The 15,647-nt window shown below is 33.3% G+C and overlaps 1 protein-coding gene and 1 long non-coding RNA gene across 3 annotated transcripts; both read right to left on the bottom strand.

Annotated features, from left to right (window-relative positions):
* Nucleotides 1-7,467: 7,467 nt before the first annotated feature.
* On the bottom strand, nucleotides 7,468-9,714 carry LOC133833864 (uncharacterized). Its single transcript, XR_009893181.1, has 3 exons — nucleotides 9,610-9,714; nucleotides 8,051-8,220; nucleotides 7,468-7,813 (listed from the first exon to the last, which is right to left on the bottom strand). It is a non-coding gene; the product is annotated as an uncharacterized LOC133833864 (long non-coding RNA).
* Nucleotides 9,715-11,483: 1,769 nt separating this feature from the next.
* Nucleotides 11,484-14,632, bottom strand: LOC133833863 (uncharacterized). Of its 2 annotated transcripts, none has more exons than XM_062263478.1 (7): nucleotides 14,514-14,632; nucleotides 14,340-14,416; nucleotides 14,111-14,208; nucleotides 13,320-13,415; nucleotides 13,134-13,228; nucleotides 12,805-12,892; nucleotides 11,484-11,796 (listed from the first exon to the last, which is right to left on the bottom strand). In XM_062263478.1, the coding sequence occupies exons 1-6, from the start codon at nucleotides 14,531-14,533 to the stop codon at nucleotides 12,883-12,885; spliced, it is 396 nt and encodes a 131-aa protein (XP_062119462.1). In that variant the 5' UTR covers nucleotides 14,534-14,632; the 3' UTR covers nucleotides 11,484-11,796; nucleotides 12,805-12,882. The 2 variants fall into 2 exon arrangements, with proteins under 2 accessions (XP_062119462.1, XP_062119461.1); XM_062263477.1 differs by having other exon boundaries at nucleotides 14,340-14,430; nucleotides 14,514-14,626.
* Nucleotides 14,633-15,647: the final 1,015 nt, after the last annotated feature.

The raw sequence follows: 15,647 nt of genomic DNA, 5'->3' as shown, positions 1-15,647 counted from the left end.
AAGAAGCTAAAGTTGAGGAGCTTATAAAGGCAGTTGCTGATTCAGGTGCCAAAGTAATTGTTAGTGGAGCAGCAGTTGGGGAGATGGCACTTCATTTCTATGAGCGCTACAAGTATATCACCTTCTATTGTGCTTTTTTATTGATTAACTTACTAATTTTCAAAACATACTTGTGATTGTTGTACATATCTAAATGCTTTTGATCTTTTATGAAATCTGTCAAATATTTGTAGCACTTCACTGTTGTGAAGAATGAAGAAGGTGGGAACTCCGTAACCACTGTTTTATTGCGAGGAAGCACAGATAACATTTTAGATGACATTGAAAGAGCAGTTGATGATGGAGTAAATACTTACAAGGTAATTTGGACTAGTTTTTCTTTGTGTATCGATCTTTATTTAGAAGCAACATTAGGTATCTTTAATTGTCTATTACAATCTTCTTAGGATGGTATGACCGTATGATCCATACAGAGTAGGTTTTTTGACAGTACTTGTTACATCAGACTTATGAATTGGAAACTTATCTACCCCACTAACCATTCTTACCGGGTACTTTTCCTGTTAGGCTATGTGCAGGGATAGCCGAATGGTTCCTGGTGCAGCTGCTACTGAAATTGAATTAGCTAAGAGAGTGAAAGAGTATTCATTTAAAGAAACAGGGTAATTTTTTTGTTTCCACTTTTGTTTTTTTTTTCCCAGTTTTTGTTTGTCTTGTTTCCCATAACCTAACTCTAAACACATTTCCCACTTCCAACTTAGAAAGAAAGAGAAACTTTGGGAGAATAAGAGGAATAGCATGGGCTTCATAAAGGACCTCTAACAGCCATATTCACATTCTACTTGTTAATTTGGATGCCATACTTGATGCCCTGTTGGTTACCTATCACAGAGAGAATTTTGCCAAAGCTATTTACACATCAATGATATGTATGTATTGAACTTTATAGAAAGGAATTAACTTTGCTAGGTCTTTAGAGAAGAAATAAATGGGGATAGAAGTTAGTACAAATTGTATGAATTGTTTCTTCATATTGGTTCTTCTTATGGAATATAGGGTGATAAATTAGTTAGTATGAATTGTCCTTTCCCTTTCTTTTTCTCCTGAGTTGCATAGGTCTGGTCTCCTGGTTTCCTTTACTCTCAAATGTGATAAGTTTCAATTCTTGTATTTAATGACCTTATTTGTTTTATTTTTCCTCTGAAATTAGTTTCTCTCTATGTTCTTTGTTCTTTTTGTTTTTCTTGATTTATATTATTTCTTTATGGGAGTGATTTTAGTAACAATAAGAAACTAGCTTTTGGTGTTGAAGAGAACAACTTTTTGATCATCCCTTGGTCATTTGTTTCTATGTTTTCTGCTTTTGCAGTAGCAATTGAATCTTGCTGTTCTATGCTTTTTATGTGTTGATAATTGAGTAACACTTTTATTTTTTGAACAGGTCAGTACGTCAGAGTTGTCTTTCTACATTTATGCTTCGTACTTCCTAGAAATTTCATGATCTTCTTATGCATGCAGGTTCTGAGTTGTTCTCCGCTTGTGGCTTCCTAGGATTGGATCTTTAAATTAATGCTCTTTAAATTAATACATGCAGGATCTGAGTTTTTCTCTGTATTTCTTGTTTAATTTTAGAGGGAAGAAGTAGTATGAACCACCTAGGTACATGACAATAAAGACTGCCATTGAGCAGCTCCTAGAAGTTGTGCAAGCAAAAGTAGAATCTGGTAATTATAACTACTACTATTACTCTATAACTCACTCATGTCTTAACTTTGAAGTTCAAACAACTAAATCAGACTTAGTTTATCAATTTAACATTGAATGTTGTTGTATTATGTTGTGTTGCAGTCTGCAATGAAGACACAGAGTGTGTTGGTTTTGCTAGAATTGGAAGTGAAGATCAGATCATTGTGGCTGGTACAATGAAGCAACTTCAATTGCATGTTTTTTTCCTATCAAATAGTACTGTAGGAGTGTGCAACTACTCAAATTTTGACGTGTTATTATGTAAAAAATTAAACTCTTCAATATTTTGTGCTGAAAGTAATAACTTTTCAATATGTTGAATATTTAAGATTACTTGAATACTTAAAGAACATTTTGTTGTTGATGACAGTGTTGAATGTTTTAAACTAATTTTTGGATTGTTAATACAATGTTGAATGCTTTTTACTTTTCGTTATTTGAAAATCAAGTTCATTTGATGATGCTAGTATATATTAGAAAGCTAATTTTAATTATATAAATAAAAAATAAAAATATAATATAATAAATTAGTGTTATATAAATGAATATATAATGAGAATTTAAACTTATCTAAATATTAAAATAATACGAAAAATGTATTATAATATCTATTACAATAACACTTTTTATAAGAAAAGAATTATGTTATGCAAACTTCATTATATAACACAACAAATGTGTTATACTAAAGTGTAGTATAACACAAAAAATGTGTTATACTAAAGTGTAGTATAACACAAATTTATAAGTGTTGAAATGTTTTATATAATCGACTATAAATAATATAATTAAACACTTATCTATTTATTAAAATAACAAAGAAAGTGTGTTATTGTTGACAGTATAATAACACATCTGTATAACAATGTTAAAGTGTTATGTAAAGTACCCTGACCTACGATAACATAGTTAGTCTTAACACATCAAAAAGTGTTATGGTATGTTTTGATAACACATTTTTGGTGTTATTAAAAGCATTTTTTCTTGTAGTGACATAATTATGATTTAACATTTCTTATTACAAATCCACAACGTAACAAATCTATAAATCGTTCAACATTTATGATATATAATTATTCAAATATAAAGTTTTTCTTACACATATACAAGAACTAAGTACAATAGTCACTGTCATCACTTATGAAATTAACATCTATTGTTAAAACATGATTGGTGTTATCATCACCACTAAGGTCAACAAGTAAATGACCCTAGTCATTAGCTTCTTCTACGTCTTCGACTTCTTCTTCATCATCATTAATAAAATCATCAGTATCTTGACCAGTCGAATAAGGTCAAGGGACGGTGCCTATCAATGTTGTTGGTTGATTAGATTGTTGAACAACCAACTCCCCGAGCTCAATAGTCAATATAAAATTGGATGAGTTTGTGTCATGTACAACATCAACAATATGATCAAAATTGTCTGGAATATCCCAAACTTGCCTATGATTCACTTCTTCAACAACTATCTAAGCTCAACCTCTAAGTAGATCATCGAGATAGAAAACATGTTTAGCTTGGTTCACAAGTATGTACGGTTCATCTTTATATCATTCATTGCTCACATTTATAGTGGTGAAATTATTTTCAGTATTTTTTTTGGGGTCCGTGTTGAACCATTTACATCAAAATAATACAACTGAATATACACCAGTATAAGATACCTCCAATATCTCTTCCAGTTGTCCATAATAGTTAAAACTTTATGTCCCAGCAACATACACTCCATTATTTTGTGTAATATGTTTCAATCTCGATTGTGTGTAACATATCAAACCCCATTCACTATACATGCTTGATAGGAGTACGCCAAAAGATCAGACCTAGATGCTAAAGCTAGCAACTCATCCCCATTATCTAATGACTCGAGCTGGTGCAAGTCATATATCTAAATATAGAAAAACATATTATAATGAGAAACTTATATAACAATCTAACAACAAAGAATTTCATAGGTATAAATGAAACCAGGAATGAAACTCTTTTTTGTGCAAAAGGTTTTGATCGCCCAATGGATCCCTCTGTTTGATCCGACGAAGGTGTTCGCTGTTGATTAACATAGTGTTACAGTTCAAAGATGTTACTTTAAAAATAACATTAAAAAAAATATAATTAAATTAAACTACTCTATATAGACTTCGATTTCAGAAGAATTCTCCAGTATGAACCACTCAACTATATTCCGAGTCTTTTCGTGGAGAGGCACTTGAAATCCCTTACTCAATGGATGACATTGAGATTGAAACACTTAAAGGTGGCGTGGAACATAAACTATATCCGCATTTCGATCCGGACGATTAAATTTGGTTTCCACACCTTTGAACGACATGAAACAAAATGTTAAAGCTTCATCTGCCACATATCCTTTACCTATGCACCCTTCAGGACGAGCTTTATTCCTGACGAAGTTTTTTAATTTTTTCATGTATCTTTCAAAATGATACATCCATCTCATAAATACCAGCCCACCCAATAAAACCTCTTCATGCAAATGCAAGACCAAATGTATCATTATGTCAAAAAAAGCTGGAGGAAAAATCAACTCTATTTTGCATAAGATGTGAATGACCTGCCTTTAAGCTTTCTCCATATCATTTACATTCAAGGTCCGCGAACATAATTGTCTCAAGAAATTGCATAGTTCCATTATGGTGCCTAATATAGATTCTGGTAGAAACTTGCGGTTACCCTCTGGAAGTAATCATTGCATTATCACATGACAGTCGTGTGACTTCAACCCAATGATATTTGAGTCATTATCAGTCACTTTCTTCTTCAAGTTCGCACAAAAGCCATCTGACAGTTTAACACCTTTTAGAAATTGAAGAAATTCTCGCCTATCTTCAAGAGTCAAACATGTAAGGAGCATGTGGTTTTATTAACTTTTTATTATGATCATCATATATCCACAATGCGTCTCTAACTCCCATATTCTTTAGATCATGTCTTGCATTAGTAGTGTCTTTGGACTTATCGTTATCAAAGATATTACCAAGGACACTGTCACATACATTCTTCTCAACGTGCATAACATCTATGTTGTGTTTTAACTTGTTCGTGCTCTAGTAGTCAAGTTCATAAAAGATGCTTTTTTTCTGCCAATTACTATCCTCCGCACCTCTTTTTCGTTTCAAACCTCCAAAATTCTCATGTTTCCCCGAGACTTGAGGTGGAAGGGCATTAAATTGATCTAAGATATCCGGACAAGTAAACTTTCTTGGAGGACGTCTTTACTCAACTTTTCCATCGAATTGAGTATCCTTTCTCCACTAATGATTACTAGCCAAGAATTTTCTATGACCAAAATAAAATGTCTTAGCAATCACTCAGATAGAGGATGCGTCTTCATTGCGTGCAAGACTAGCCTTGTAACCCTGATCACTGCATCCAGATAAACTACTTCAAGTATAGGAAAATTGCTCACCATCCACAAAAGGGCCGCATGCATCTTGAACATATTATTGTTTCAACCATCCCTAGTTTCCACCCCGTTAATCCACAACTCTTTCAACTCGTCCACCAATGGTCTAAAAAATACATCCATGTCCTTACCTGATGATTTTGACCCAGGAATAAAAAAAGTCAGCATGAAATAATGGTCCTTCATACAGAGTCAGGGTGGTAGATTATAGTTCGTCAAGACAACTAGCCACATGCTGTACAATAAACTCATGTTGCCAAATGGATTAAACCCATCGGCAGCCAAGCCCAGATGAACATTTCTAGGATCTCTTGCAAAATCAGGATGTATGACGTCAAAATCCTTCCATACTAACCCATCAACTGGATTACGCATCATCCCATTTTCTTTCAATCTCCCAATATGATGCCATAGCATCTCTTTCACTGTATGCCTTGAACTGTACAATCTTTTGAATCGAGGAATCAACGAAAAATAACAAATCACCTTATGCGGGACATTTTTCCCTTTATTCTTCTCATTTATCCACCTGCTACTCCGGCACACCTGACATGAATCTATAGATGCATGCTCATTATAAAATAAGCAACAATCATATCTACACACATGTATTGATTAGCATCCCAACCCTAATTTACTCAGTTACTTGTGCCTTGTAGTGGGATGCTGGAATTTTGTTTTCCTTCGAAAATGCAAACTTTAATAACTTCAACAATAAATCAAATGTGTTGTTATGTATCTTCCCCCTCACTTTCAAGTGCATCAACTTAGCTAAAAATTTCAGCGATGATATCCAATCACAACCCAGATACAACTCAGCTTCAATCTCGTCGAATAACTCGTCATAGTACTGACCCATTCTACAGCTTCTTCAGTAAAAGGAAATAGTCAACGACATCTCGCATCTCAACTACGGGCTCATTCTCATTCATCCCTTCATCATCAACATCTTCTTATACTTCCCCATGGTAAATACATTGTTCATAACTCTGTTGGAAACCCCGATCAAATATATGTGCCTAAACGACATCCAAAGTACACTAAGATTCATGAATCTGATGCTAGGACATCTTATTCTCTCGTCATAATATTTGTGTTATGATGCCATATTCATGAAATTTTGGAGAGCGATCCAATAAGCATCACATGCACGATTTCTCAATTTCATCCAACTCTTATTAATCGTTGTCTACGGTAAATAATAACAATTGTTGGTTATAAGAAATAATAAGAATTTTTTTGTTATTAGAAATAATAACAATTTTTTTTGTTATTAAAAATAATAATGATTTTTTGTTATAAGAAATAGTAACAATTTTCTTTGTCATAAGAAGTAATAACAATTTTCTTTGTTATTAGAAATAATAACATTTTTTTTATAAAGACACTATCTAGACCCCTGAACCTATAAAGACCATATCCTGACCCTATAAAGACACTATCCCGACCCCCGACCCTATGAAGACCCTATGCCGACCCTATAAAGACCTCATCCCGACCCCCGACCCTATAAAGACCCTATCTCGACCCCGACCCTATCCCAACTCGACCTCGACCCTATAGAGACTCTATCCTGATCCTTGACCCTATAAAGACTCTATCCTGACCCCCGACCCTATAAAAGACCTATCCTGAGCCCAACCATATCCTGACCCTATAAATCTACAAAAAAAATTGCAGCATCTCCCTTATACTAATCACCTAGCCATATGTAAACAGTTAAAAAAATACAATTCAAACAACACACAACAAGTTTCTTCCTTATATCTCCACACCACACCAAAATTTAATAGAACCTACTTCACTTTGGATGAATTTTAGGATATTCAAACTCCTCTAACAATAGTAAATAATAATAATAATCACTACAAGAAAAAATGCTTTTAATAACACCGAAAATGTGTTATCAAAACATACGATAACAAACCAACTATGTTATCGTAGGTCAGGGTACTTTACATAACAGTTTATCAGTGTTATATAGATGTGTTATTGTACTGTCAACGATAACACAATTTCTGTGTTATTTTAATATATAGATAACTGTTTAATTATGTTATTTATAGTCGATTATATAACACTTTTTTTGTGTTATTCTACACTTTAGTATAACACACTTTTTGTGCTATACTATACTTTAGTATAACACATTTTTTGTGTTATACTACACTTTAGTATAACACATGTGTTATATTAGCTTAGAGAAACATAATCTTTTTTTACTTACACAAAACTAGGAAAACAAATATGAAAGTTGAAGCCAAATAAGGTAACATAAATAGATTTTTATCAATTACTCAAATGTAATTAAAATATTTAGTCTACTAGTCTAGGCTTAAGAAATCATATTACAACATAATTTATGCCCAATTCAGATTCCTTTATCACTAAATACAAAACAAGAAATGTATACAAAAATTAGTGAAATACATTCTTCCATTCTAAAGGCCTCAACTACAAATATTGTCAAGAATTTCTCCAAAGAAATCACTCTACCCTATTCGTTCTGTCAAGTTTCCAAAAAGTGAGAGGAGGGGTTTAGGTATCAGCAACTTACTCCCAATAATATAATCAGCTGCTCTTGCTGCCTGCAAAAGCATTAGAGGTGAAACATATAACACAAACAACAGCTAAACCCGCAACCTGCAAACCCAAAGTTACATTCATTCAGCACAACTTAACAGCTTTCATGAAGAAAAAAAACATGGAAAGTGCTCATAAATATGTTTTCAATTTATATGCCAAAAAACAAACCTTTTGAGCAATCTTATATCTGGATAAAGTTGAAAAGTAAAGCATGTTTAGGATCAGAGATGGAAAAACTCAAAGCAGCTGAGAAAGAAGGTAAAATCATATTAAGAATGAATTGGAAAAAAGTACCTTCCAAAGCTCTGAAGAAGCTCTTTCAGTTCTGACTTTGCTCATTTTCAGGCATAGTAATTTTTTCCTAGTGGAATTCTGACCTTAAGGTAGCTAACTTCATCTGCATCTCTATTTCCAAAACCAGCTTAGAATGGACTGCAATCGGTAGGAAACAAGGATTTGATTTCCTGAGAAAATTGGAAAACTCTAGTTAATACAAAGAAAGCTCTGTAGAGACCATAAAACAGGTTCTACTTCAAAGAAATATATAAAATATGACATAATGGAAAATCATAGGGTGCTGAAAGAGGTTGGATTTGGGCACCCTGGCTTAGATAATATTGCAGCAGTGACTAATTTAAAGAGACTGAGAATTGGACTATCTCCACCATCTTGAGAATGTAATATTTGCCCATCAGCCTTGGGAAGTAAACCAAGCCAAGGGGCTGTTTACATGAAGTGTCAGGTATCTACTTCTCTCTGTTCAGCATCTGAGATAGCAACAATAAGATTCAAGTGGCCAAAAACACTTATTTCAACTTTAACTTACCAATTAGATGATATACATCATGATTCAGGCACCTCCAGTTCATTTTGAAGACTTCAGTAAAATTATAGCAAAAGCAAGGACACCGGCAACCTTAATTTTATAAACAAACTCTAAAGAAAAGTCTACAAAGTTTGTAATAAAGATCAGATCAGGTTACAAAAATAGTGCCAGTCCTTGAGGTTTTGCTAGGAGTAGAGTCCTTATTGGTCTATGATTAATAGAGGGATCTGCTACTCATTTTTCAGCTCTTTTGTTTTGCTTCATCAAACTCAATTTGCTCTTGTTTTTCTTTCTTTTTTTTTTCTTTTTGCTTGAGCAAAACATGCATGAGAGTTAATAACCATATATATATATTACCTTTATTAGTTATATTCAAAGGTATCATGTAGAGTTATTAATGACTGAATATTACTTCTGTATTCCACAAATACTCTACATGGCTATCTATCTAAATGGAATTTTAACAAATTTGACCATATATTATAAACAAGGTAGCAGACAAAAGTGAAAGAAAAAAAATGAATAAACTTAAACAGTACACAAATAACAAACATTCAAACTCAGATTTAGAGCATTGATCTCTTTCATATTTATAGAATACCAATAAAGCAACAACAAATGACATGATAACACCAGTTATATACACATATCATGAAAAATGCTCTGTAAGTGCATGTTAAAAAATTCCCATCCAATTCACACAAACCATGTCTTATGGTCGATTCTAAAATATATTCACAAGAACAATGCATATGTTCTGTTCAAAATTTCCAGGTATGCTTAAAAATATCTATATTGTACGTGTCTTCAAAATCAGTATTTTCTTTAAGTTCTATTTAGTTTCAAATGAATTTTTATGTTATGCCATGAATGTTGGCTAACCCTCAATGGCAATTGTTACTTTGTTAGAATAAAAACTTGTCAATTTCTTTATAGACCATATACTTCTTGGATTTGCAAGGTCAAAATATTACTCAGCTAAAATATTACATTAATAGATGAATGAAGTAAGGGTAGAGACTCTTACCATAAAATGCTCTCCACTTGCAAATGTAAAAGCCAATTAAAATCATCCCACAAGTTAATCCAATCAGAATAGCTATAATTATCACTGCTCTCTTCACCTTAAGATCAGCTCATTCTTTTCCTAAATAAATTTTTGGAGCAAGAAAAGAAAATATTAATGAATTAAAATAGAAGGAAAGGAATTTGAACTTGATAAGGAACTAAAATTTTCAACCTGTAATTTGTACCAGTTGTTTTTCAAGAATGACCTATCTCTTGTGTCCAACACTACAGTCAGTAAAGAAAAAAAATTAATCAGTGGAAATAGATCAATCACAACAATCGAGGAATAGAAACGCATAATTTAAAGGTGAATACAGGAAGGTCAATCTCTATTAAATATATCTTCGATTGTATATTTAGGAAGGCACCACTAATCAGTAAATAACTAACTTGGACCATCCCCAGTTTGAAAGAAAGTAGCACCACCACCAGGGAATCCCCCTGCTGCATCAGGGGGTGGCACTTGTCCTTTGAGACCTTCTTCAGCATATTGATCGTATATGGCTCTCTTCTGTGGATCACTTAAAACCAACAACAAAAACCACAGAAAGAATCATATCAAAAAAACCAGAAAACTCATAACAGAGCATAAGATACTGAGACAAACATATACCAAGTGTTAGCAACTGTTCTTGAACATAGCTTTTTAACATATGGATACTTATTCAAACCCTCATTTACTTCTGGCCTAACGATTGAGATCACATCTATACACACCACTCTTCTATTAGGATACAATGAAGAAATCTAAAACTTTCTAGAATTTTCCAAGTCATTAACTAGTTTCTACTATTCTCTAAATAATTCTATAATAATCTATATCATAGTCTAATTAATTCTAGGTTTCTCCTAGAACATTCTAGAATACTTTTAACAGAAGAACATCATGATAAGTGAAGCACGTTTGCATATGAGAACATCCAAACAATTTTAGAAAGGGGACCAAAAACACATTCATAGCTTTAGTTTATTTCTTGCAATTAAGGAAAGAAACTTAAACAGCCAAAAAAAGAAAGAAAAAAATAAAATCCAGGAAAGAATAAAGAAAATGATTAAAAGGGGTGTGAATTATTTGTAAAATGATAGAATAAAAAAAAATCAGATTGTCTCTCAATAAAACTGTTATCTTTCTCTCTAGTTCTTTGTCATTTCTATCAATGTCTATGTCTCTCATTCTTTTTTCTTTCTTGGTTCTGCATCAGTAAGGAGGTTTAATTCCAATGTCAAATTCAATTAAAATGCTCAAAAAAACTTATCTATGGGTTATTACTTGATATTTTATATAGGAAATTCTAGAATGTGCTCATAGAATCAAGCATACAAAACAGAGAACTTGTGCTAGTAACAGGAAAATAAAAAGCAGCCAATTTATACAGAAAGAAAGCACTTTAAAAAAAAATCGACATGTCCTCCATAAGAAATCAATTTTTTTTTTACAAGTCCTCTAAAGCAAACCACAGAGACATACCTACTAGCACGAACATAGATGACATACATTTTAAAAGAAAGTGAAGCATATAATTGTAAATTTAGATTTCTATTCATTAAGATTTGTCCACTAAAAAAAATATATAAGAGTGTAATCCCCCATCCTCTCTATTCTGTAGCCATTAAATAATTTATTATACTTGCCATGGAATGAGACCATACCAAACTAGCTAAGATTTGCTAGTAGACATTATCTAACTTGACATGACCTCCACATAATTTAGATTTCTATTTTAATTTTTTGTTATCAATATGGGGCAGAATGTTCACAGAATCATGCAAATGCATTAGACTGATGAAAAGTTCAGATTTTAAATTTCCCTCTATTGGTTCAGCTCAATATTCAAAATCGTCCCCTGTTTCTATATCTTATACTTTTCCCTGGTAGATTATGTATCTTTTCAAAATGAGTATAGAGCAATTAAACATTCTAGAGCAAATGACTTAGTACTTTGGGTGCCTTGGTACTAATAGAGAGTGTTTATCACATTAAATAGAAAAATAAAAGAGAGGTCTTAGTGAATCAAAGAACCTTGCAAAAACTAGTGATGATAACTTTATCACCATCTTCTAGGAATTTACGGGTTGCCCCTTTCAATGACAGTGACTTCTGTCCATTCCATGACAACTCTAACAAGCATCCCAAGGACTCTGGCTCCTGTTTGGACATACAACATTCAGTAGTTCTATTCATACTAGTCTCAAGGTAAGAGAGCATTCAATAGGAAACTGAACAAGGAGAATAAAATGTTTCAATAAAATAAACAGGACTATTGATGATTAGTCAGAACAGCAAAGTAATAACTTGAAAATCAAGTGTGTACAACAAAAAATTAAAAATAAATAACAAATAAGAATGCACACATTTCACAATTTTAAGAAGTATTTCAGCAAATACATCCTATGCATCAAATATTTATTGCAGGAGTGTACTGAAGACAAAAAGTAGAGGACTTAGACTCTTAGTATTAGAAACAAAGTACTAAGCAACCATACACTTGATATGATCTAGAGTAAGAAGGTAACATAAAAATTAACATTGGCCAATCCCCTCAAAGATATTGGAAAATACTTAAAAGCATTGATACTTGTTAATTGCCAATCAAAAACAATGTCCGCAACTATTCTTTTACCAGAAATAAGTATGAGAGTACATAATAGGTAGACTAAGCCATTGTCAATTTGTCATATAAATAAAATGAAGAGAAATAGATCAATGGTGCTGAGAGAAACATGTATTTTGGTGATTCAAGCTTATAGACAAAATAATGATGGCCACATACCAGTAGTATATACAGTAGAAGAAGCCAATACAACATGCCAACTCATATATACATATATTGCAAGGGAATAATACTGTGGAATCAGTAATAGAAGAAATTGAAGAAACAACATGAAAGAAGAACTTTGAAAGATCATCAGAAAATCAACAAAAAAATACAATACTTTATGTGTTGTCATTTCAGTTTAAGCGCAGGGGCACTATCACAGTTGATACTATCAGATGATTCATTTCGGTGTTATGTGCTGTCATTTCAGTATAATCAGTTAGTAATGCCACTGATTCAGAGACTGTAGTATAGTCTAAGGAAAAGTATAATACATCAATAACTTTTCATATAAAGTAGTGGAAAATAATAAATATCTTATGTAACATATAACCCACATGTGGAGCCTTCCAAAGCAAGAGTATCAATACAGTGCCGGATAGAATCACATATGTTTGCCAAAGCCCAAGAAGCAGTTATTCGCACCTGAAACAACAAACGTATAGGAAAATATTACTCCCTTATGAACAAATTAGAGAGCAAGGTTATTATAAAAATTGAAAGTAAAAGAGAAATAGCGATATTGAGGGGTCGCGGGTATTAATCTCCACTGCGTGAATCAATTTTTTCAGGGTCTCCGCACTATACCATTTAAGTTTCTAGTAATTCTTCTGTCTATATTTCGAGCTCAAAGAAACATGAAAGCATGAAAAAAATTTAAAATCACCTCTGGAAAACTTCAGGAAAACATGAAATGACACCAATGGCTCGACAAGAAGCTGATCTAACTGAAGGCACCTCGTCTTGTTTGGCTGCATTAATCTGCAAAGTCTATTAGTTATAATGCATAAACTTGTCTGCAAATAATTAATTTCCAAGAGAAACAAGTCAAAAACACATAATCAATGCTTACCGCAGCAGAAAGAATGAAATCATGTTTCTCCTTCGCAAGAGAGAAGAATATAGAGGAAGTTATGCCTGCAAAACATGTTACTGATGCAGCTCTCACCTTGCAGAACACATAGAGGTGGTTCAGAAGTAACTACAGACACTTAAAAGTCCAAGCTAAATTAATAAACCGAAACTTCAGGGGGCTTATAATCAATCTTTAAAAATCCTACCTAAATTAATAAACCTAAACTTTTGTCAATTCTTGATAATTAATATTACAAGGGTTGTTAAAAAGATTAACACTTTGCAGAGAAAGAAAAAAGAATGATAATGACTTGTCTTTTCTTAGTTACTTTATACTTAATGATATCAGGTCAATGTTAATCAACCATTGCAGAAGCATGTCGCAGAATCAATGGAAAATTCTTGAGTAGATACTACTCAGATCTTCTATTCGCTTCTATTTTATCTTTCATAAACTGTATAACTAGATCCAATTACAATGACAGATAGCCACTTTCTCAATTACAGCTAACTAATGAAAACGCATACCCTAATACACACTCATGCCCTCACTTCACACGAGATAAATAACTACAATTCTAACAGGAAAATGTATTTAGAATTATATAATATCTATAGCAAAATATAGCTAATTCCACCATTGAAAACCTGATACATCCACACAGGCATACAAATAGTAAATCCAAGATTCCAAATACAGAGTACTTCAAGCAATGCCTAGATTCTTGACAAGAGAATAATTTCTGACAACCATAAAGCATGGTATTTCCAAACTAACTAATAGGTTACCTGGAGAGCCTCTAAGCATACTGTGTGATTGTTTACTTTTTCCAAGTAATGAAACAAAGTAAGAAGAACACCTGGCTTCTTTTCAGCCTCAATAAAACCTATAAGAAAGCCAATAATGAATTTATAATATTAAATGAAACAAGGAGTGTTGTATAAAACTCTTGAGCATACTTCTGACAATATGAAATATCAACACTTGACCATCCTCATGGCATGAAATAATACTCACCTTCATTCATCTCTTTAAGAAGCACTTCTTTAACTTGCGTTGAGGATGGTGAGATAGTGAAAGCTGCTGTCAAACAACTAAAAGAAGCAGTCTGTTGAAAAGAAAAGTATCACTGAGGCATGCAATGAAGTGAATAAAATTATGTAATTGTTATAATCAGAGAGGGAACCATACCAGTAGACCTGTCTGGTCATTTCTGAAAGGGAAACCGACTTCAATCCTTTTTTGTATGGATGTTATAACTGTTGGCAACAGTTCAGCAGTCATTCTTGAATATCTGTAATACAAAATAGTCAACAGTCAATCTCATTTCACAAATTTCACAAATTGGCGACAAAAAGGAATTTTCTGCTCAGTAGTAAAACACTGAGTCCTACTCGAGCCATATGACAAATAGATCAAAAAGGGGATTTTATCAAATTTATAAAGCTTCTCAAGGAAGCTTCGATGTTCTTCAAGAACTCAGAAACCCAAGAACTGAAATTGGGATTTTGAGTCATTTTTTCACAACATTTCAACAAATCAGAGGTAAAATTGATTAACCCAAAGCCTAGGCTATATCAAATCAACATAGAAATGCTAGTTCTACCTATATTAAATCAGAATGAAGAAGAAAGAGAAGAAAGGGAGCTAGAGAGAGAGCAAGGGAAAAGAATTTGGTGATGGTGACGAGAACATTACCTGATTTCAATGTTCAAAGACAGTGGAAGGATCCAACCATCAGCCTTTCTATCTCCACAGTGCTGACCTGCACTTTCCACCTAGTTCACCAACCTCACGAGTTTGATTTGGCCAAAGTCTCTAGGGAAGATCGTGCATCCTATATCGCCTTCGAATGTGGTGTAGCCCTTCTCAGGATTTGTCTTTCGTGAAGGGGAGTGAGAGACCGAGAGAGATAGGTCCGGGAAATGAGACACGGGAAATGGGTATACCAGGAAGAGAAACTTAGAGTGATTTCGCGCTATTTTATTTTCCCTTGCCGCCTGAAACTTTCCTAATATACAATAACTCTTTTTAAATAGTATTATAATGATGTGTTATGGTAATGGGTGTTTGGTGTAGTGAATAATAATAATAAACACAATAAATAAGAGACACATACCAATTAACAAAAGGATTCAAAAGAAAACATTCCAAATGAAAAAGCTCCAAATTTTACTCATAATTATTTTCTCAAAAAAGGATGTTGGGGACAGGGCGGCAGGTGGGTGGGGGCTGGGAGGCGCTATGTGAAAGAGATGGGGGGTCGAGGCGACGGGTGGGCGGGAGGGGCTGTGGGAGAGAGGGGGAGAATGGGGCGTCGACTGG

Source organism: Humulus lupulus, chromosome 5 (genome assembly GCF_963169125.1).
Source record: "Humulus lupulus chromosome 5, drHumLupu1.1, whole genome shotgun sequence".
NCBI lineage: Eukaryota > Viridiplantae > Streptophyta > Magnoliopsida > Rosales > Cannabaceae > Humulus > Humulus lupulus.
This window is presented reverse-complemented; position numbering and strand designations above follow the sequence as displayed.

Bases quoted from the DNA above. Each gene is read 5' to 3' on its own strand.
- LOC133833863 (XM_062263477.1), bottom strand. From the start codon at position 14,606: ATGACTGCTGAACTGTTGCCAACAGTTATAACATCCATACAAAAAAGG. The intron at 13,416-14,110 runs GTAACCTATTAG...GTGTTCTGCAAG, and splicing joins TATGCTTAGAGGCTCTCCAG to GTGAGAGCTGCATCAGTAAC. The intron at 13,229-13,319 runs GTAAGCATTGAT...TAGACTTTGCAG, and splicing joins ATTTCATTCTTTCTGCTGCG to ATTAATGCAGCCAAACAAGA.